This window comes from Bacillus rossius, chromosome 1 (genome assembly GCF_032445375.1).
Source record: "Bacillus rossius redtenbacheri isolate Brsri chromosome 1, Brsri_v3, whole genome shotgun sequence".
Classification (NCBI taxonomy): Eukaryota; Metazoa; Arthropoda; class Insecta; order Phasmatodea; family Bacillidae; genus Bacillus; species Bacillus rossius.
The window spans coordinates 22,649,213-22,673,760 of record NC_086330.1 but is presented as its reverse complement, the minus strand read 5'-3'; the positions used below and the strand labels follow the sequence as shown (position 1 = coordinate 22,673,760).

The window sequence follows — 24,548 nt, the reverse complement described above, 5'->3', positions numbered from 1 at the left end:
CCTGGCCTCACTTCACACCGACACTGCGTCCGTGCCACGACCACACTGCGTCCCCTCCTGGCCTCACTTCACACCGACACTGCGTCCGTGCCACGACCACACTGTGTCCCCTCCTGGCCTCACTTCACACCGACACTGCGTCCGTGCCACGACCACACTGCGTCCCCTCCTGGCCTCACTTCACACCGACACTGCGTCCGTGCCACAACCACACTGCGTCCCCTCCTGGCCTCACTTCACACCGACACTGCGTCCGTGCCACGACCACACTGCGTCCCCTCCTGGCCTCACTTCACACCGACACTGCATCCGCACCACGACCACACCGCGTCCCCTCCTGGCCTCACTTCACACCGACACTGCATCCGCAGCACACCACACTGCGTCCCCTCCTGGCCTCACTTCACACCGACACTGCGTCCGTGCCACGACCACACTGCGTCCCCTCCTGGCCTCACTTCACACCGATACTGCGTCCGTGCCACGACAACACTGTGTCCCCTCCTGGCCTTACTTCACACCGACACTGCATCCGCACCACGACCACACTGTGTCCCCTCCTGGCCTCACTTCACACCGACACTGCGTCCGTACCTCGTCACACCGCGTCCCCTCCTGGCCTCACTTCACACCGACACTGCATCTGCACCACGACCACACCGCGTCCCCTCCTGGCCTCAATTCACACCGACACTGCATCCGCACCACGACCACACTGCGTCCCCTCCTGGCCTCACTTCACACCGACACTGCATCCGCACCACGACCACACTGCGTCCCCTCCTGGCCTCACTTCACACCAACACTGCGTCCGTGCCACGACCACACTGCGTCCCCTCCTGGCCTCACTTCACACCGATACTGCGTCCGTGCCACGACCACACTGCGTCCCCTTCTGGCCTCACTTCACACCGACACTGCATCCGTGCCACGACCACCACGCGTCCCCTCCTGGCCTCACTTCACACCGACACTGCATCCGCGCCACGACCACACTGCGTCCCCTCCTGGCCTCACTACACACTGACACTGCATCTGCACCACGACCACACCGCGTCCCCTCCTGGCCTCACTACACACCGACACTGCATCCGCACCACGACCACTCTGTGTCCCCTCCTGGCCACACTTCACACCGACACTGCATCCGCACCACGACCACACTGTGCCCCTCCTGGCCTCACTTCACACCGACACTGCGTCCGTACCACGACCACACCGCGTCCCCTCCTGGCCTCGCTTCACACCGACACTGCATCCGTGCCACGACCACACCGCGTCCCCTCCTGGCCTCACTTCACACCGACACTGCATCCGTGCCACGACCACACCGCGTCCCCTTCTGGCCACACTTCACACCGACACTGCATCCGTGCCACGACCACACTGCGTCCCCTCCTGGCCTCACTTCACACCGACACTGCATCCGTGCCACGACCACACCGCGTCCCCTCCTGGCCTCACTTCACACCGACACTGCATCCGTGCCACGACCACACCGCGTCCCCTCCTGGCCTCACTTCACACCGACACTACATCCGTGCCACGACCACACCGCGTCCCCTCCTGGCCTCACTTCACACCGACACTGCATCCGTGCCACGACCACACCGCGTCCCCTCCTGGCCTCACTTCACACCGACACTGCATCCGTGCCACGACCACACCGCGTCCCCTCCTGGCCTCACTTCACACCGACACTGCATCCGTACCACGACCACACTGCGTGCCCTCCTGGCCTCACTTCACACCAGCACTGCATCCGTGCCACGACCACACTGCGTCCCCTCCTGGCCTCACTTTACACCGACACTGCATCCGTGCCACGACCACACCGCGTCCCCTCCTGGCCACACTTCACACCGACACTGCGTCCGTACCACGACCACACCGCGTCCCCTCCTGGCCTCACTTCACACCGACACTGCATCCGTTCCACGACCGCACCGCGTCCCCTTCTAGCCTCACTTCACACCGACACTGCATCCGTGCCACGACCACACCGCGTCCCCTCCTGGCCTCACTTCACACCGACACTGCATCGGTGCCACGACCACACCGCGTCCTCTCCTGGCCTCACTTCACACCGACACTGCATCCGTGCCACGACCACACCGCGTCCCCTCCTGGCCTCACTTCACACCGACACTGCATCCGTACCACGACCACACTGCGTGCCCTCCTGGCCTCACTTCACACCAGCACTGCATCCGTGCCACGACCACACTGCGTCCCCTCCTGGCCTCACTTCACACCGACACTGCATCCGTACCACGACCACACTGCGTGCCCTCCTGGCCTCACTTCACACCGACACTGCATCCGTGCCACGACCACACCGCGTCCCCTCCTGTCCTCACTTCACACCGACACTGCATCCGTGCCACGACCACACCGCGTCCCCTCCTGTCCTCACTTCACACCGACACTGCATCCGTACCACGACCACACCGCGTCCCCTCCTGGCCTCACTTCACACCGACTCTGCATCCGTACCACGACCACACTGCGTGCGCTCCTGGCCTCACTTCACACCATCACTGCATCCGTGCCACGACCACACTGCGTCCCCTCCTGGCCTCACTTCACACCGACACTGCATCCCGCCACGACCACACCGCGTCCCCTCCTGGCCTCACTACACACCGACACTGCATCCGTGCTACGACCACACCGCGTCCCCTCCTGGCCTCACTTCACACCGACACTGCATCCGTGCCACGACCACACCGCGTCCCCTCCTGGCCTGACTTCACACCGACACTTCATCCGTACCACGATCACACCGCGTTCCCTCCTGGCCTTTCTTCACAACGAAACTGCATCCGTACCACGACCACACTTCTAGCCGCACACAACCCCCGTCCTTTCACTTCACACTAAGACTGCACTTGTACCACAACACACCATCCTTTCACGTCACACCAAGACTGCATACGTACCACACCATGTACACTTCTAGCCACACACTTTAACATCCTTTCACTTCACACTAAGACTGCATCCGTACCACACCATGTCCCCTTCTAACCACACATTTTAACATCCTTTCACTTCACACTAAGACTGCTTCTGTACCACACCATGTCCCCTTCTAACCCCCCACTTTACCGTCCTTCCAATACACACTAAGACTGCATCCGTACCACGCCATGTCCATTTATAACCACACATTTTACCACCGTTATGGCGTTATTTCTAGTCAGGACGTAACTAGAGGGGGACAGATGGTACTTGTTTTCCGGACGCCTCTTTTTAAAAAGGGGGGGGGGGGAGGAGGCCCTCTAAACTGGCAGAGTAATTTTTACTGCAGATATTTACTTGAATATCGTAGCGTTAGAAAACACAAAAATGGTTAAGAACATATTAACTGAATTATTTGTTTCGAAAGACACATATTTCACGTATTAAAAAAGGTGTAAATTACTGCAAATAAATATATTTATTTACCATCTAAGTTGAATCAAAAACATTTGGACTAGTGGAATTAATATGTAGTGGGGAACATAAGGTTTGTCTGCGTTGAGAGTAGCACACATTCATCAGTCAAAAATTCAGCTCTAAATGATGCAGTAGTTGTTTGACGTGCTGGCCTTAACGACTGAATCACCACCAACACGGGCTCCTAAGAGAAACATGGAAATGGATACGCCATTGGAGGTGTTTGAGGAGGAGCTACAGTGAGAGGCTGAGGCTACCTGAACCTAATCAGGCTAACCTGTGGTTGACTCAAGAGTATCGCAAGGCGCTCAAGCAAGTCCTCCACGTGTCTGGGGCACTGGGAGCTCGTGGCCTGGCCGGGGGTATGCAGTAGCGGGTACCTTGTTGGGGCAGCAGCGGGTACCTTGTTGGGGCAGTCGACGGCGGCGCCGGCGTCCACGAGGCGCGCCAGCACCCGCAGGTGGCCGCCCAGCGCCGCGTGGTACAGCGCCGTCTGGCGCTCGGCGTCGCTCGCGTCCACCTGCAGGTTCTCCAGCGTGTCCAGCAGGAAGCCGACCACGTCGGCGCGGTCGTTGCGCGCCGCGCACGTCAGCAGCGAGTACTGCTTCTGCGACCACCGGGCAGACCGCGCCTTGCCACCACGCCACACTCGGGGAGGATACATGCTTGCTTCGCGTTTTATGGATGGGAGGTTCGCATTGAATAGAAAAAAACATATATAAACTGTTCATCACCGGGGCATGTGTCTTTTGCCTAAAGGCGTTTTGCCTAATTTTAGGCAAAACGCCGTTTAGGCAAAACGCCGTCAGGCAAAACGCCGTTTGGCAAATCGAAGTTAGGCAAAACGCCGTTAGGCAAATCACCGTCAGGCAGAACTCCGTTAGGCCAAACGCCGTTAGGCATAACGCCGTTAGGCTATTCGACGTTAGGCAAAACGCCTTTAGGCGAAATGACTTTATGCAAATCGCCGTAACGAATTCGTGTTTAGGCAAATCACCTGTTACTCCATCACCGTGGTTTCGGTCGACGTTGCAGCGCCATCATCAGGGAGCAGTTACCCAACTGCAGCGTCGACCGAAACCACGGTGATATCTTCGCCTTCGACGCGGTCACAACCCAGAAGACAAGAAACTCCAGAAAATTGTAGCTAAAGTACTTTACCAACATTCACAGGAAATAACGTTATTTTAAAAACCTTGGGAAAAAAATTTAGCATGGTAAAATTAACTTCAATGTTAATTTTTATGTATAAACATTATAGTTTCAATCTTTAATATATTAAACTTAAAAACTGTAGAAACATCTTAACCCTGCAGAGTCCCAGAAACAGCTCCTAATTATGCAAGTTCCCGATGCCAACAGAACAGGCCATACGCTCCCACCAAAATGGCGCGTGTTCAAGCTTCGCCCGGCCACCACCCGCCGCCAGTGGAACGATATGGAGCACGGTCATACAGACAGATCTGGCAAACTTATCACAATTATCCACCCTCTTAGTGAAGCTCGCGGCGGCCTGCGAACTAACGGCGCTAGTAGTAGTGTTAAATGGTAGTTTTGTATAAAAGATTAGAAATTTTAATTTATTTGGAAGCTTTTTAAGGGTTCAATGCATAGCAATTACGTGTACCTTTGCCGCAATTGTAAGTTGAAAGTTGGCGTTTTGAGAATGTGTATCCAAAACAAACTGGGATATCTAGCAATATATTTTTTTTTTAAATTTTAATTGCGTATTTTAATCAAGAATATTCTTTTGCTACACATTATTATCCTCAAACAAGTGTAATTCTTTCTTATTTTTTTTTAAATCCAGTGATTCTTTTTAATGTAAGCAAAAATTAGTTTTGTTTTGTCATAACCTAAAGGCCAACCTATACTCCTCTTAATTTTAGCTTTTACAGTCAAAAGTGTCTTTTAAATCTAATAAACTATATTAATGGAATGTATTATCTCCTTTCTCTGAATGCCTGCCATAATTATGTTATGTCATTTACAATTTGCCCTTTGTGCTGTTAGTGTGATTTTCAAATTAAAATTCCTTTTGAGACATTACTTGACTATGTTAAAATTTTAAAACTTTTTTAAAAACTTAAAATTTATTTTTTACGTTCATGTTTGGTTGCTGTAAAAGTTCACCATTTTAATGCTTGTAAGGAAAGCCAATACATGCGGTGGATTACTCTGTAGAGGAGTTATATTTTAATCGTTACATGGATTCATTAGTAACAATAATGAATCCCAAAAAATTCCAATTTATTACCATGTACGACCCGCGGGCCAACACCGGCAGCGAGGCGTTTACCCCTAGATGTGCGGCAACACCCAGTGCAGCGCAGTCGGCGGGTAAACAGACCTCCAGGCGAAAGCGTTAGTTCGGCTTAGATAACAGGCAGAGTGGCGTCTACTCTGGCTTGCCACAGTTTTAGAGCATGTTGGTATTATTAGCTAGCTAGGCCTTGTCCCTTGGGACTTGGTGGAGGAACCAGTGTGGCCCTTAGGCTAAAAGGTTTGGAAACCCTCTGCTCAGGACTTACCGTCTCCGCGCTAACTACAGACGGATACACTCCCTTTTAGTAATACAGATAGATTTTTATTTACCAGATTTTACCAAATTTGTAAACCACATCTATCAGGCTTGTGTCAAGCTCAATGCCAAGATTGAAAAAAAAATAACCGTTAATACTTTTAATAAAAATAATTTCAGCTCCTCAGAACAACCCAAAATTAATTTCTACGCGTCAAAACTGTTGGTAAGGGGGCGACAGCTAATCGCCTGGAACCATGATCACGAGGCCCGTCACGGCAATGATCACACAGTGGTTTGCAGCACACCCTGGCAGAGCTTCAGTCGCACCGGGAAACCGGTCTGAGCTGCCGTGTGCTGACAGCGAGTACGGAGCAGGGTGAACACTGTTTCATTACATATAACCTGGATCGATACTGTGTACATTAATTCGACGCTCGCTGGACGTTTCATGTGACGCGAAAAAAGAAAAAGAAAAATTTGGGTAAATTCGCAGCCATTTTGGAAAAAAGGAAGAAAAAAAGGGGGGAGGGAGTGTCGAGGCTTCGTCCCAAGTCACCGTTTCAAGGTAACGATAAAATAGAGCGACCAAGCTTGACAAATTTCGAGTCTGTAAAAAAATGAACCTTAAGATTATTTAAAAAATTGTTTTTAAACTTTTTAAGCTTTATCTCCGACTGATTGACCTCCGAAGGCCAAGTTGTCCGAATATGCTTGAGTATGCGTGAGGGAGGCTACAAGTTTTTATTTAGAGTCTATGCAGCTGTGAACATGCATACTTGTCAGAGGTCCATTCCAAATATTTTTGATTGTCATCTCACGGCTGTGTAAAGAGAGGCTTAAGGCGATGGAACCTTCAGTGCTGAAGTGGGGCTCAAATCACTTGGATACTAACTTAGCGTTCATTAAGTGATTACTGATTCGTATCATGGGTTCAGTATCTGGTGCAAGAGCGTCAAAACTAAGCTGTCTCTCTCGGCAAGGACCATTAAGGGAAATCAGGACCTACCATCTTGGATTCTCCCTTCTTTTTCCTATAATTATAATTTTGAACTATTTATCCAAATTTTTGTCACGCCAAGGCATAAATCATATCTCCCAAACCTTCTATACCTTGTTGCAAGCACATATCCACTAACAGGCTCTAGTCTGTAAGCGCCGCGAGGAAATAACTTATCACTTCACGCGGGCGGCTACAACTATCACGATAATCGCACCAGTTCACAAGTGTTGACTTCAACAAGTAGCCAAAGCTAAATCCTATGCAATGCCAAACCAAAAGCAATTAGCGCAAAAGCGTTATTGCAAGCAACATCAAAATATTTGAAATTGCAATATGGCGAGGCTAGTTTTGACTACTTTAGTGGTAATTTTTCAGTGTTTAGTTTTAATTGACAATGCTGGAATCACAATATCGCAACGCCATGGATGCGAGTTAAATAACTTCCAAACGAATCATATTTGATACATTTGTGACGACAGTGCGAAATTATTCGTGAGCTTTTAGATTAGAAAAATTTACTAAAATGAAGTTCGGATTTTTTCAGAAGGATGGACGGATTGGTAAATTGAAGTAATATTATAATTAATTCAATTTATTAATGTTTTGTTTATTAAATAAATCTATTAGATGTTTAAAATAAATTCCTGGACAGTGATTTTTTCCCAAATGAATGTTAAATTTGAATTAAACATATTCCTATCAGACATGACGATAAAAAACTGTAAACATTGAGCGAGGTTGTATTTTTTGTGCGTTCGCAATGGCAAGAAACAATTTCAATATAATCATTCATTTATGTTCATTGTGAGGGTAAAAAGTGCACGTCGTGCTATTTTGATTCCAGTATGATGCGTTACGGGTTATAACTATTCATACTAACATACTGTCCGTTGGAAAAATATGGTCTATGTGCAATTTGACTTTAATGCAGTTATTCACAGGAACAACAGTCAGAAGTTGATTCCAAATTTTTCAAGATAACTAGAAAAACTGCACTATATGCATCCGAACTCTTTCCTCTAATACTAATTTTTTTAGCTCTTTATAAAATCATTTCTTTTTTTGGAACGGTCACCTAAATTATATGTGGCATTATTTTTTTTGTTAATTGTTAGTGAATATGTAGCCTATTTGGTGATTATATATATATATATATTAATAATAATAATGTTAGACCAGTTATTTCCAAAATAAAACCACTTCTCGAGTGTTTTCACGAGTCATTAAGTATGCAAAACCTCACAGAACCTCTCTCTAATAACAAGGCAATATGGTCTTCTTTGCCAAATGAAAAAAAATTAATTATATAGCGTCAATTAGGTCTAAGCTTAAACGAAGGGGGGAAAAACAAAGGGAACAGAACGTAAATTTTAAATAAAATTGTAAAATTAAAATCATAGACGAACATACTCATGTATAGGTATTACTCCACTATGCAAAAAAAAAAAAAGAAACAAAACAAATAAAGCATTTCAGGAAAGAACAAAAACAAAACCAAAACAGAAGAAAACGTGTTCATTAATCCAAAAGTACTGATATTTCCGTCAGTAACTCACAATTACACCTATGGTAGGTTCTGGTTTTAAAGCTATAAATTACGTGTTGCACCAATTCACGTATCTCGTTTATTTCCCTCAGCAAAGCTTCGGAACGGCGATGTAGCCCGCATTATCCTTGTTATCTCTTTATCCTTCCTGCGGCCTGTGCATGTTTTCCAGGGGATACCTGCTGTGCATCATAATAATTATCTATAACTCCTAGTCATTAATAAAGCATGCCATCTAGCTTATTTCTCTATGGGGGATTCTGAGGACTAGAACACTAACCCCTGAAAAAGGTTCTAAACAAAAAACATAAAAAATTCAACGGGAATTCTTTACTATTGATTATAAGTAGGCTAATGTTCAACATTCCATTGTTTGATCTCTTATATTTTGATTCTCTTGCTGAGCAAAAATATCTTTTTTATTCTAAAAATAACTCTAATTGATTTCAGGATGCAGCAGTTAATGCCCGATATTATAACACTCCGCCAAATATACCGGCGGATGTCTTTCACGCACTGATTCCAGTTCTATCACATATTCATGTCATGTTCTGTTGTATACCAAAAGGTGACTGGTTTGAAATTTTTCAGGAATAAAGTTTCCCTGGACAAAAGTACTTGGTGTTTTATCCCGTATAAAACCAAAAGTTTTGCGTTGAACTAGCAATTAGATATCTACGTGAAACATTGGAGTGGGAAAGTTAAACTTGATTCCAGGATTGTAGACAACTCTTTACCTCTTAACTTGGAGAGAGCCCAGATGTAAATATAAACTCAGAAATAGAAACGAACGTAAATAATTCCAGGAACAAGTTAAAAATAAAAGTAATTAAGCCGTGTTTCTATTTCGTGACGAGGGGGAAAAAAGAACTCTTCTCTCGTTCCCTCATTAGGGAAGCGACGTAATTTGCAAGCGCTTGTTGAAGGAGGTGGAGGAAATTTCGGCCAACTGCTTCTGCAAGAACCAGAGTTTAATCCCAGGGCTTCTTGCCGATTGAACATACAAACATCTGCTGTTGGTTTATTTCTGAAGAGGTGCCTCCTCTTCACGTCTCTTCAGTTCCTGTCCTGAATACAACGAGAACTTCATTAACACAGTAAATAACAAGAAAACGTATAAATAAAACAATTTAATTTTGTATTAAATCTGCGGTGTCACCAGAAGAACGCAATTTTATCTCATAGCAGTATAGAAAACACATTTTCTAAGTTTCATTCCAATCAGTTTGAAATTATTGTAAGGGAAATAGTTATAAATTTGTTTTTACATTTAAAAGCTTTAGAAAATAAATTTTGCATCCATTTAATACAAGTGCTTGTTAGTTAACTAACTATCTCTCGTCACGTTGATTTAATTTTTCAGTCATATTGCTACATAAATAAAATTAAGCTGAAAATCATTTTGGAGTACTTTCAACCAAATAAACAATAAAATATGCATACAAACATATGTAGGTTAACTATAAATAAAATGGTAGGTAGACATCAATGAAAAAAGGACATTAATGTTAATTGAACTAAATATATTGAAAATAATATCAAATTGTCATCAACTGATAGTTTTGAAATGTTTTGAAGCGCTTGGTGAAAAATAAATGAGAGAAAATATGTGCTGGTAGTCCAACCTCATATAAAGGTACCTAACTGATATGTGCACTACATTCAGAAATAAATCTCCATTGATGATACCAAGTTGGTTTTATGTTAAACTATTAAACAAAACTGTATGAAAAATTAATAGCAAAGCTGGAATACACGATGGAATAAAAATTGATTAATTACTGTAATACTATCATATTATCAAAAAGTACAGGGAACTGAAATATAAATATCTATTCTTAAATATATGTAAATAATTAATCGTAAAATACGTGCACTCATAAGCCAAAGTAGAGACAGTGATATCGTTCAGAACAGACAAGTTTATGAAAACTACATAATAAATTTTAAATCAGTGAAAATTGTGATAACTTTAAACATGACTTTTAGTATTTAAATGTGCCCAACGTAAATTTACAGACAATTAACAAGTTGCTTCCGGTTCAGTAGTGCTAAGTTTTGTAATTTAAATATATTTATTTACTGTACGACTTGTAACTCAAGGGTATAAGTGTCTGTGCATGTACGTGTGCAAGGGTGATGTATGTGTAATGCACCCATTAACAAATTTTCTGTCCACATTAGTATACATTTTATTATTTAATTTATTACCATTTGTTTATCCCTTCATTTTAGAGTAACCGTGACCACCCAATATTTGGTTGTTTTTTTTCTCTCTCCACATTTTACATCGCTAAAGTGAGTTCTTGTAAACGACTATAGTTCACTAACCACAAATCAACGTAATATAAATTTGTTTTTCACACCTGAATATCTCTCTACCTCAAACTGCGATGAAAAGGTATAATATGAAATAGGCACCCAACAAAATAGTAATGTAATTATTACTATCACATAATTTGTCATCCCAAGAAAGGATTAGTTACCACATCAGAGTCACATGTATATTAATACGAACACTCAAATTAAAATGACATTTAACCTTCTCTGTAAACGTGGACGTTCAGTTTGATGTGTTCAAATATGTCCGAAAACTCTGCTTTACCCGAATTCATGTTTTCCGACACGGTACGTTAGCCGAGCATCATCCAGCTGATTCGTTATTTGCTGTTACAAAATCGGTTTTTGATTGGTTTCCCCGGACATTGCTCATTATTGTCAGCTCAAGGATTACTAGCGTGACATAAATCACCGACGTTAATCGTCTTTAAAGAGGCTCCGTGCTCCGTTCTAAGCGAAATAACTTGAGTAGCCGATTCATCTATGGATACGACCAGCGTTATCCCTGTCTGTTTTTCAATTATTTGTAATTCCACTATTCCTTTTATTGTAAAATTAAATTTCCGAAAGTCGCATTTCCACGTGCGACTCACTCACTCACTGACTGACTGATCTAAAAATCCTAACCCACTTCAAAATGAGCTAGAAACATTGTAATTTTGCAGGTTTATAGATCCCAGTCCGTTGCCGAAGAAAAAAATAAATTGAAAAAGTGTGAAATTTTTAATTTTATTACACCTCAGCTAGAACCACATTTTTTTATCAAGGAAAATGTTTGTGCTTTTTTTTTTTTTTTTTTTTTACATAATTCTTCGATTATTTTACACATTTATCGGACACTCGTCTTAAAACTCGGCAGACATATCTACACCAAAGAGATGAACAATTTTAGTCCCATGACGTTAAGTCATGTCTCTATTGGTATTTACCTTAGATAGTGTGAATATTCATGCTAAATTTTAAAATTCTAGCTGTCCTACAATTTTTAAAATGTTACATTTGTATCTTATCTAATACATATAGGAACTAAAATAGACACGTATTAAAAAAATAATTAATGGAAAACTACAGCTTTCAAATATGGCGGGCCTATATAATTGGCAAAGATCTGCAATTTTGAACATGTGATGTTTTGTCGTAGCTCCAGCAGTAATACATTAGATTGAATTGTAAATTTAATTTTAGTGCGCATCTAAAAACATTAGTTTATGATATTCTATACTTGTTCGGCAACTGGGATCATGAACGGTGGCAAGCTTATGGCTGGTGTACGTGCCATTATGTTTGACAAATTTAAGGACTCTAGCTGTCCATTGGGTGAGTTCAAGATTAAACTAAATCGTTTATTTACACATCTATGTACAAAACCCCATGTGGAAGTTTGCGATAGAAGTCGTTTTGAATGGATTTCTAGGAGCAATACCCCTAACGGGGGATTTAGCTTCCCCAAGAAGAATTTTGGGAGCGAAGACCTGCCAAATAAGAATTTGGGGTCGGAACCGCCAATCAGTGGAAGTTAGGTGTGACGCCTTCAGCGGGGAGTGTAGTGTTAACACCCCTGAGGAACTCCACGCGCGAAGCTCACACCTTGCGAAGGGAGCATTCTTATAAAAGTAATAAAAATAACTATTGTTACGCTATCAGCTAGTCTGCTGCTATATGAATCCGCTGTTCGTTTTGTTTGCTGTATCACGCTATTCAGCTGTCCAAGACTGAATGTTCATTGCTGGTACTTCTCAGTCCATGCCGCTAGGAGCGCTGTCGTAGCTTTGCCCATGTTTTAAAGGCATAAGTTTCCTATAACAACATACACTTGGAAATCACAGTAAATTTACGGACTTTTCAAAAAAGAATTAAACTTCTTCATAATTTCAAAGATAAACACACACGTGGACAAATGAAGAGAGTTCTCGCTGTGAAAGTAACAAGTTATTGAATGTTTTGCTTATATACGTCCAGTTTGAAACACGTTAAAAGAAAGCAAGTGAACTCAAGTTTCCGTAAATTTACGAAGACATCTGTCAGGGACGTAGCCAGGGGGGGGGGGGGGGGGGAGTTGGGTGTCCAAACCCCCCCCCCCTACTCTAAATATTAAAAATATATATATATGTACTTATGACAAAATTTACACTTGTCTAGCTGTTGCAAATGCACTTAGATGAAACTAAGAAAGAACCCTTGAGCCGATAACCCTTAATATTCAGCAATGAGTTTTCAACAGTGTCTCTTTAAAAATATCATAAAGTCGGGACACAAATTTATGTTATTTAAATCCAATATTTTAATTACGAAAGTGCTTAAATAACACCAAATTGCACATTAAAATCAAATTTTTTCTGGGGGGAGCGTCCCCGGACCCCCCTCCCTAGTACGGGAGCAGGGTGTAAGTAAACACCACCCGAAATAAATCCTGGCTACGCCCCTGCATCTGTGGATTCACAAAGATCCACGGATAATGTGTAACCAGCGGGTCTTCGTATATTGAAGTTGAAAATTTGTGACATTGTACTGAGATATTGACATGTTGGTGTTTCGTAACGTTTAGGCAACACTAGAGGAAGGGAAGCAGTAGGTACCTTGTTGACAGCCGCCACGTTGGCGCCGCAGTTGATGAGCATCTCCACGGCGTCCTTGTGTCCGTGCCACGCCGCCATCATGAGGGGCCTCATGCAGTACTGCAAACATAGACCACACGTGCTACCACCAGGTCATGAGGGGCCTCATGCCGTACTGCAAACATCGACCACACGCGCTACCACCAGGTCATGAGGGGCCTCATGCCGTACTGCAAACATCGACCACACGCACTACCACCAGGTAGTGAGGGGCCTCATGCCGTACTGCAAACATCGACCACACGTGCTACCACCAGGTGTCAGCACCGTGCACACACACGGAGTCCACCTTATTTCATTTCAGTAGCAGCTAATGGAACACACGTTGATTATGTTATGGACTTTGCCACATGATAAATAATTGCTATTAATTACAGGGGAGAAAATCTATAAAATTCACAAAGGATGTGAAAAGGAGGGGGAGAGATAAATTTATCAACCCCTAATCAAAGTTACGATTTTGCAATGATAAGCGGGTACCCTCAGTAAGGTTTTTTTTTCAGTGAGACCTGAGACATCCTTTCCCCCTCCCCTCAGGAATTACACCCATGATAATAAACAAAGTTACACAAAACGTTTACGAGAATACGTGCATTGACTATTAAAACAAATCTCATTTGACTTAAAACATAATCTCCAAGGTGTTTGCAGAGCAATCAAACACAAAAAGCAACATTAATTAAATAAAAAAAATGCTGGCAAAAGAATACATTTTTATTACAGTTCACACTTTCAGGAAATCAAGGATGTTACAATTACTCAGGGGTCATAGACCGTATAAAAGCATTTAATCTTGCAGATGCCTGCTGCACTACAGAGTGAAACGTCAGTGCAGTGCATTTGTTCGATGAGGCTCAACCTTGAATGCCGAGATAGTTGATCTAAAACTTGTTTGAATTTCAAGTCAAATGACATCAACAGTGTATGAGTTCAATCATTTCGTACAGACAGACAAATATACATATATATATTTAATTTTATATTTGTGGCATCTAACTTGAACACAGGAAATAAAATTTATATGTAATAGTTCGTAAATCAGAGCGAGACGGTTAAGTTTTACTTATTTGTTTGGATTAAGCAAGGGAAGAAGTGATGATGGAGATGAAGATGAATTAGAGTAGAATATAATAGGGGCGCCGAGCGCAGGTATCAGGTAGTGGATTGAAGATTGTCGGTCCGCCATCTTGGATTGTGACGTCACGGCGGCAAAAATTCCTCAAAATTCCTCAAAAATGACTCAAAATGACTCAAAATTTCCCGTTTTCGAGGGAAAAATTCCCGTTTCGAGGAAAAATTAGGATTTCAAAAAACCACAAATGTCTTTTGCCTTAGAAAGAACACCAATTCCTAAAATAGGCTTAAGCATCCTTAACTCAAGCCTCAGTTAAGCCATTTCTAGGAATAAGGATACCATGACCTTTGACCTTGACCCCGGCGGCCATCTTGTATCCGCCATCTTGGATCCACCATTTTGGATGACGTCATTTCGTTTTCTAGAAAATTCCGGCATTGTGTTATCCGCCATTTTGAATTATGACGTCACGGCGGCCATCTTAAAATGAGCGTAACGGGACGTAACGTAACGGGACATAACGTAACGGGACAAGCAGATCACTGCAGCCATCTTGGATCCGCCATCTGTAAATCGAGCGCCCCACTCATGATGAAATGTTCGTCTCTGTAGCCATATTGATTTTTTTCTGTTCCGCTGCAGGCCGCCATCTTGGATACCGTCGACTTTGTTTCTGTTGTTTGTTCCTAGATAGCGCCAGCGTCGCTCTTGATTTTTTTCTGTTCCACTGGAGGCTGCCATCTTGGATACCGTCGATTTTGTTTCTGTTGTTTGTTCCTAGATAGCGCCAGCATCGCTCTTGATTTTTTTTGTTCCGCCGCAGGCCGCCATCTTGGATACCGTCGACTTTGTTTCTGTCGTTTGTTCCTAGAGAGCGCCAGCGTCGCTCTGTCTCATCACATAAGGTCGATGTTCCATTACCTACCATAGTTATTAAGAACCTTATCGACATTTTAAATTTTATTTTTTATGAAAAATATATTGGAAACGCTGTGATTCGAACCATCGCAGCTCTGATATATAGGTTGGAAAACATACGCCTTTAACCGCTCAGCCATCGAGACATTTACCAGACCGAAGATTAAATAAGGTATATAAAAATAACATGCATGTTTGGACTTGTAATTTTTTTTAATTTAAAGTAATAATAGCACCACCTGTTCGAGACAGACCCACCATCTTGTCATTTGGCCGCCATCTTGAAAATCCGTAATTTTTATGCTAGAGATGCGGGAAAAAGTTCAAAATGTATTAAATAAATTGACAATAAACATAATGTTTGATTATATCGATGTACGTCCTTGGTTCGATTCCCGGCGAGAGTAAACGGTCGATCCTTCCTCCATGAAAGCTACCTAGACTGATCTACTACCAGCAGTACCAAGGTATATATCATCAACAGGTATGACATCATGTCCGCCATCTTGTCTATATCCGCTGGAGACCACCATCTTGTTTTTCATCTGCTAGAGTGTGCCGATCCCATGTAGTATAATTATCTGGTCACCATACTTTTGTCCTCAACTGTTGACATTGAACATTGACCTTGAAATTTGACCTTAACCTTGAAAATTGACCCTAACCTTGAAATTTGACCTTGACCTTAGCCTTTGGCCTTGACCTTGAAATTTGACCTTGACCTTGAAATTTGACCTTGACCTTGAAATTTGACCTTGACCTTTAAATTTGACTTTGACCTTGAAATTTTACTTTGTCCTTGTCGACCATCATGGACCCGACATTTAATGTTCAGTACATGCTACCAGGAGCGACCAACTGCTGGAGTACGTCATCTTGTGTGTACTCATATTATAGAGTACATTTACATCTGGTTAATTTTATTTTAACCTGCTACAGTGCAGTAATCATTTATTACCGAGGTGCCCCCCGCCTTCTTGAAATTCGGACGCCATCTTGAAATCATGTAATAATGTAGCTAGAAAAGCGGGAAAAAATCCAAAATTCATCAAAAAAATCACTCATTAACTTACAAATCGAATCGATGGATCCCTGTCCACGGTTCGATTCTTGACCAGAGACAGTTGTAACTAATTATTAAATAAATGTTAGGTTCTGTTTTCCATTACCTTTCGCGGAGTTTATTAATCATTCACTCTACGAAAATCAACTCAAGTCAATATACCGGACCAACGAATTAAATCAGTGCCGATTAGCCTATTATGAAAGTCTAATTTTTCAATAATCTGAATAACATATAAGCCGTTCATGTACAAAGCCACACATATAGATCAATTGCCTTCAGTCCATGAGACCGAGTCATGTCATTATCAGACGTATAGGCTAGTCATTTCAGGACCACATGACCTTCGTAATCCATCGTGACATTTTTATACATTCTAAAGGACCAAGTAACCTTGTAAAATATTTTAGTAACACCAAGAAGTGATAAACTAGTAAATATTCAATCACTACATTTTGTACTACGCGCAATCAACAAAAAAGGAAGCACCAACAACGAAAAGACAGCACCACCAACGAAAAGGCAGCACATTTGGAAGCACCGACAACGAAAAGGCAGCACATTTGGAAGCACCGACAACGAAAAGGCAGCACATTTGGAAGCACCGACAACGAAAAGGCAGCACATTTGGAAGCACCGACAACGAAATGGCAGCACATTTGGAAGCACCGACAACGAAAAGGCAGCACATTTGGAAGCACCGACAACGAAACGGCAGCACATTTGGAAGCACCGACAACGAAAAGGCAGCACATTTGGAAGCACCGACAACGAAACGGCAGCACATTTGGAAGCACCGACAACGAAACGGCAGCACATTTGGAAGCACCGACAACGAAACGGCAGCACATTTGGAAGCACCGACAACGAAACGGCAGCACATTTGGAAGCACCGACAACGAAACGGCAGCACATTTGGAAGCACCGACAACGAAACGGCAGCACATTTGGAAGCACCGACAACGAAACGGCAGCACATTTGGAAGCACCGACAACGAAAAGGCAGCACATTTGGAAGCACCGACAACGAAAAGGCAGCACATTTGGAAGCACCGACAACGAAAAGGCAGCACATTTGGAAGCACCGACAACGAAACGGCAGCACATTTGGAAGCACCGGCAACGAAAAGGCAGCACATTTGGAAGCACCGACAACGAAAAGGCAGCGCATTTGGAAGCACCGACAACGAAAAGGCAGCACCATCATCAAAAAGGCCGCACATTTGTCATTGGCTCCAATATTCATTGGCTCCAATATTCATTGGCTCCATTATTCATTGATTCCATCAGTCTATTGATTCCATCAGTCTAGTGACTCCATCTGTCATTGGCTCCTACAGTCATTGGCTCCAACAACTGTCTTTTGTCTCACCAACTCCAAATATATATATTTGGCTAGAATTCTACGAGTCTAAGAGACTATGAGACCACATGGCTACGAGTCTAAAATGATCTAGCTGGTTACGAGTTATACATGGCTTGCGAGGCTACAGAGCTACGAAGTTTCTAGTACACAGGTTTACATGACTGCGAGGATACAGAACTACAAGTCTGCAAGAGTACTTGACTACGAAGGTACTCGTCTACATGACTCCAGTTACCGCATCTGTCTTCGACGGAATTTTCTCTTTTGCTCCAACTGCTCCATCAGCATTATGTTATAAGATTACAAGGCCTCTTGCTTACGTAGCTTCAAGTCTACAAGCCTCCAATGCATCATGACTGCGAGACTACGATCAATGAGGTTACGAGTCTACGCGATTGCGAGTCTTCTAGGTTACATGATCGCGAGGCTATAGGACTACGAAGCTTCTAGAACGCATGGTTACGAGACTGCGAGGCTACAATTCTACGAGGTCCCAAGACATCCAGGCTACGCGACTACGAGCCATGAGGTTACGAGACTACGTGACTACGAATCTTCAAGTTTACGAGACTGCGAGGCTACAGAGCTACGAAGCCTCTAGTACACAGGTTTACGTGACTGCGAGGATACAGGACTACGCGACTTCGAGCCATAAGGTTACGAGATTACGTGACTACGAATCTTCATGTTTACGAGACTGCGAGGCTACAGAGCTACGAAGCCTCTAGAAAACGAGTTTACGTGACTGCGTGGATACAGGAATACAAGTCTGCATGAGTTCTTGACTACGAAGCTACTCGTCTACAAGGCTCCAATTGACACATCTGTCTTCGATGGAATTTTCTCTTTTGCTACATCTACACCATCAGCATTATGTTATAAGATTACAAAGCTACTTGCTTACGTAGCTTCAAGTCTACGAGGCTCCAATACATCATGACTACGAGACTACGAGCCATGAGGTTACGAGACTATGCGATTGCAAGTCTTCAAGGTTACGTCATCGCGAGGCTATAGGACTACGAAGCTTCCAGAACGCATGGTTACGAGAATGCATGACTAATTGGCCGCATGGCTACAAAACTTTATGTCTCTAACTGACTACAATAGCACTATTCAGTGGTGAGAGTTAATTTATTTCATGCAAAGGTACTTGCTGCAAGCAGTTCCACTTTTCAACATCAGATGACGTCACGTTTTGCTTGCAGGTAAAATAATATTTATTTATTTTATGCGGGATGCGGGTTGTTCACTATCGATCGCATAAGAAGAATGGCATCGATAGTCTTCAAGGAGAAGGAAGTTCGTCCTTCCTGCTAGTGCTTCTCAGATTTCTCACGGTCCGCCATCTTGGATTGCGACGTCACGGCTGCCATCTTAGATGGGTGTGACTTTGACCTTTGACCGAAACCGCAGGAATGATCGCAAGCACACGGATTAACCATCAAAATATATATAAGAATTATCAGGAGCACACGGAGAAAACCATCATAATATTGGCAAGAATAATCAGGAGCACACGGAGAAAAACGACACATGTTTTCTTTGATATCATAAAATTACAGAAAAAAAATATTTAGAAATAAAAAAAATTAATAAAAAAATTTAAAATACAAACAAAAAATACATAAATAGATTCTGCTAGCTTGTAAACTTATCATTGCTGAGCAAAGATAGAGTTCTAGTACAAGCCAGAATTTTATATATTTTTTGTTTTTATTTTTAATTTTTTTATTAATTTTTTTTATTTCTAAATATTTTTTTTCTGTAATTTTATGATATCAAAGAAAACATGTGTCGTTTTTCTCCGTGTGCTCCTGATTATTCTTGCCAATATTATGATGGTTTTCTCCGTGTGCTCCTGATAATTCTTATATATATTTTGATGGTTAATCCGTGTGCTTGCGATCATTCCTGCGGTTTCGGTCAAAGGTCAAAGTCACACCCATCTAAGATGGCAGCCGTGACGTCGCAATCCAAGATGGCGGACCGTGAGAAATCTGAGAAGCACTAGCAGGAAGGACGAACTTCCTTCTCCTTGAAGACTATCGATGCCATTCTTCTTATGCGATCGATAGTGAACAACCCGCATCCCGCATAAAATAAATAAATATTATTTTACCTGCAAGCAAAACGTGACGTCATCTGATGTTGAAAAGTGGAACTGCTTGCAGCAAGTACCTTTGCATGAAATAAATTAACTCTCACCACTGAATAGTGCTATTGTAGTCAGTTAGAGACATAAAGTTTCGTAGCCATGCGGCCAATTAGTCATGCATTCTCGTAACCATGCGTTCTGGAAGCTTCGTAGTCCTATAGCCTCGCGATGACGTAACCTTGAAGACTTGCAATCGCATAGTCTCGTAACCTCATGGCTCGTAGTCTCGTAGTCATGATGTATTGGAGCCTCGTAGACTTGAAGCTACGTAAGCAAGTAGCTTTGTAATCTTATAACATAATGCTGATGGTGTAGATGTAGCAAAAGAGAAAATTCCATCGAAGACAGATGTGTCAATTGGAGCCTTGTAGACGAGTAGCTTCGTAGTCAAGAACTCATGCAGACTTGTATTCCTGTATCCACGCAGTCACGTAAACTCGTTTTCTAGAGGCTTCGTAGCTCTGTAGCCTCGCAGTCTCGTAAACATGAAGATTCGTAGTCACGTAATCTCGTAACCTTATGGCTCGAAGTCGCGTAGTCCTGTATCCTCGCAGTCACGTAAACCTGTGTACTAGAGGCTTCGTAGCTCTGTAGCCTCGCAGTCTCGTAAACTTGAAGATTCGTAGTCACGTAGTCTCGTAACCTCATGGCTCGTAGTCGCGTAGCCTGGATGTCTTGGGACCTCGTAGAATTGTAGCCTCGCAGTCTCGTAACCATGCGTTCTAGAAGCTTCGTAGTCCTATAGCCTCGCGATCATGTAACCTAGAAGACTCGCAATCGCGTAGACTCGTAACCTCATTGATCGTAGTCTCGCAGTCATGATGCATTGGAGGCTTGTAGACTTGAAGCTACGTAAGCAAGAGGCCTTGTAATCTTATAACATAATGCTGATGGAGCAGTTGGAGCAAAAGAGAAAATTCCGTCGAAGACAGATGCGTTAACTGGAGTCATGTAGACGAGTACCTTCGTAGTCAAGTACTCTTGCAGACTTGTAGTCCTGTATCCTCGCAGTCATGTAAACCTGTGTACTAGAAACTTCGTAGCTCTGTAGCCTCGCAAGCCATGTATAACTCGTAACCAGCTAGATCATTTTAGACTCGTAGCCATGTGGTCTCATAGTCTCTTAGACTCGTAGAATTCTAGCCAAATATATATATTTGGAGTTGGTGAGACAAAAGACAGTTGTTGGAGCCAATGACTGTAGGAGCCAATGACTGTAGGAGCCAATGACAGATGGAGTCACTAGACTGATGGAATCAATAGACTGATGGAATCAATGAATAATGGAGCCAATGAATATTGGAGCCAATGAATATTGGAGCCAATGACAAATGTGCGGCCTTTTTGATGATGGTGCTGCCTTTTCGTTGTCGGTGCTTCCAAATGCGCTGCCTTTTCGTTGTCGGTGCTTCCAAATGTGCTGCCTTTTCGTTGTCGGTGCTTCCAAATGTGCTGCCTTTTCGTTGTCGGTGCTTCCAAATGTGCTGCCTTTTCGTTGTCGGTGCTTCCAATTGTGCTGCCTTTTCGTTGTCGGTGCTTCCAAATGTGCTGCCTTTTCGTTGTCGGTGCTTCCAAATGTGCTGCCGTTTCGTTGTCGGTGCTTCCAAATGTGCTGCCGTTTCGTTGTCGGTGCTTCCAAATGTGCTGCCGTTTCGTTGTCGGTGCTTCCAAATGTGCTGCCGTTTCGTTGTCGGTGCTTCCAAATGTGCTGCCGTTTCGTTGTCGGTGCTTCCAAATGTGCTGCCGTTTCGTTGTCGGTGCTTCCAAATGTGCTGCCTTTTCGTTGTCGGTGCTTCCAAATGTGCTGCCTTTTCGTTGTCGGTGCTTCCAAATGTGCTGCCGTTTCGTTGTCGGTGCTTCCAAATGTGCTGCCTTTTCGTTGTCGGTGCTTCCAAATGTGCTGCCATTTCGTTGTCGGTGCTTCCAAATGTGCTGCCTTTTCGTTGTCGGTGCTTCCAAATGTGCTGCCTTTTCGTTGTCGGTGCTTCCAAATGTGCTGCCTTTTCGTTGTCGGTGCTTCCAAATGTGCTGCCTTTTCGTTGGTGGTGCTGTCTTTTCGTTGTTGGTGCTTCCTTTTTTGTTGATTGCGCGTAGTACAAAATGTAGTAATTGAATATTTACTAGTTTATCACCTCTTGGTGTTACTAAAATATTTTACAAGGTTACTTGGTCCTTTAGAATGTATAAAAATGTCACGATGGATTACGAAGGTCATGTGGTCCTGAAATGACTAGCCTATACGTCTGATAATGACATGACTCGGTCTCATGGACTGAAGGCAATTGATCTATATGTGTGGCTTTGTACATGAACGGCTTATATGTTATTCAGATTATTGAAAAATTAGACTTTCATAATAGGCTAATCGGCACTGATTTAATTCGTTGGTCCGGTATATTGACTTGAGTTGATTTTCGTAGAGTGAATGATTAATAAACTCCGCGAAAGGTAATGGAAAACAGAACCTAACATTTATTTAATAATTAGTTACAACTGTCTCTGGTCAAGAATCGAACCGTGGACAGGGATCCATCGATTCGATTTGTAAGTTAATGAGTGATTTTTTTGATGAATTTTAGATTTTTTCCCGCTTTTCTAGCTACATTATTACATGATTTCAAGATGGCGTCCGAATTTCAAGATGGCGGGGGGCACCTCGGTAATAAATGATTACTGCACTGTAGCAGGTTATAATAAAATTAACCAGATGTAAATGTACTCTATAATATGAGTACACACAAGATGACGTACTCCAGCAGTTGGTCGCTCCTGGTAGCATGTACTGAACATTAAATGTCGGGTCCATGATGGTCGACAAGGACAAAGTAAAATTTCAAGGTCAAAGTCAAATTTAAAGGTCAAGGTCAAATTTCAAGGTCAAGGTCAAATTTCAAGGTCAAGGTCAAATTTCAAGGTCAAGGTCAAATTTCAAGGTCAAGGTCAAATTTCAAGGTCAAGGTCAAATTTCAAGGTCAAGGTCAAATGTCAAGGTTAGGGTCAATTTTCAAGGTCAAGGTCAAATTTCAAGGTCAATGTTCAATGTCAACAGTTGAGGACAAAAGTATGGTGACCAGATAATTATACTACATGGGATCGGCACACTCTAGCAGATGAAAAACAAGATGGTGGTCTCCAGCGGATATAGACAAGATGGCGGACATGATGTCATACCTGTTGATGATATATACCTTGGTACTGCTGGTAGTAGATCAGTCTAGGTAGCTTTCATGGAGGAAGGATCGACCGTTTACTCTCGCCGGGAATCGAACCAAGGACGTACATCGATATAATCAAACATTATGTTTATTGTCAATTTATTTAATACATTTTGAACTTTTTCCCGCATCTCTAGCATAAAAATTACGGATTTTCAAGATGGCGGCCAAATGACAAGATGGTGGGTCTGTCTCGAACAGGTGGTGCTATTATTACTTTAAATTAAAAAAAATTACAAGTCCAAACATGCATGTTATTTTTATATACCTTATTTAATCTTCGGTCTGGTAAATGTCTTGATGGCTGAGCGGTTAAAGGCGTATGTTTTCCAACCTAGAGATCAGAGCTGCGATGGTTCGAATCACAGCGTTTCCAATATATTTTTCATAAAAAATAAAATTTAAAATGTCGATAAGGGTCTTAATAACTATGGTAGGTAATGGAACATCGACCTTATGTGATGAGACAGAGCGACGCTGGCGCTCTCTAGGAACAAACGACAGAAACAAAGTCGACGGTATCCAAGATAGCGGCCTGCGGCGGAACAAAAAAAATCAAGAGCGATGCTGGCGCTATCTAGGAACAAACAACAGAAACAAAATCGACGGTATCCAAGATGGCAGCCTCCAGTGGAACAGAAAAAAATCAAGAGCGACGCTGGCGCTATCTAGGAACAAACAACAGAAACAAAGTCGACGGTATCCAAGATGGCGGCCTGCAGCGGAACAGAAAAAAATCAATATGGCTACAGAGACGAACATTTCATCATGAGTGGGGCCCTCGATTTACAGATGGCGGATCCAAGATGGCTGCAGTGATCTGCTTGTCCCGTTACGTTATGTCCCGTTACGTTACGTCCCGTTACGCTCATCCAAGATGGCCGCCGTGACGTCATAATTCAAAATGGCGGATAACACAATGCCGGAATTTTCTAGAAAACGAAATGACGTCATCCAAAATGGCGGATCCAAGATGGCGGATACAAGATGGCCGCCGGGGTCAAGGTCAAAGGTCATGGTATCCTTATTCCTAGAAATGGCTTAACTGAGGCTTGAGTTAAGGATGCTTAAGCCTATTTTAGGAATTGGTGTTCTTTCTAAGGCAAAAGACATTTGTGGTTTTTTGAAATCCTAATTTTTCCTCGAAACGGGAATTTTTCCCTCGAAAACGGGAAATTTTGAGTCATTTTGAGTCATTTTTGAGGAATTTTGAGGAATTTTTGCCGCCGTGACGTCACAATCCAAGATGGCGGACCGACAATCTTCAATCCACTACCTGATACCTGC

At 43.0% G+C, this 24,548-nt stretch overlaps 1 protein-coding gene across 5 annotated transcripts in view; it reads right to left on the bottom strand.

Moving 5' to 3' along the window:
* The window catches only part of LOC134532990 (ankyrin repeat and death domain-containing protein 1A-like), a 228,358-nt gene that overhangs the window by 30,658 nt on the left and 173,152 nt on the right, over positions 1-24,548 (bottom strand). For all 5 annotated transcript variants that reach the window (XM_063370106.1, XM_063370124.1, XM_063370114.1 and 2 more), the window contains 2 exons: positions 13,428-13,526; positions 3,845-4,048 (listed from right to left, as the gene is read on the bottom strand). In XM_063370106.1, the coding sequence (XP_063226176.1) occupies positions 3,845-4,048; positions 13,428-13,526 (303 nt within the window). The remainder of the gene's footprint in view (positions 1-3,844; positions 4,049-13,427; positions 13,527-24,548) is intronic.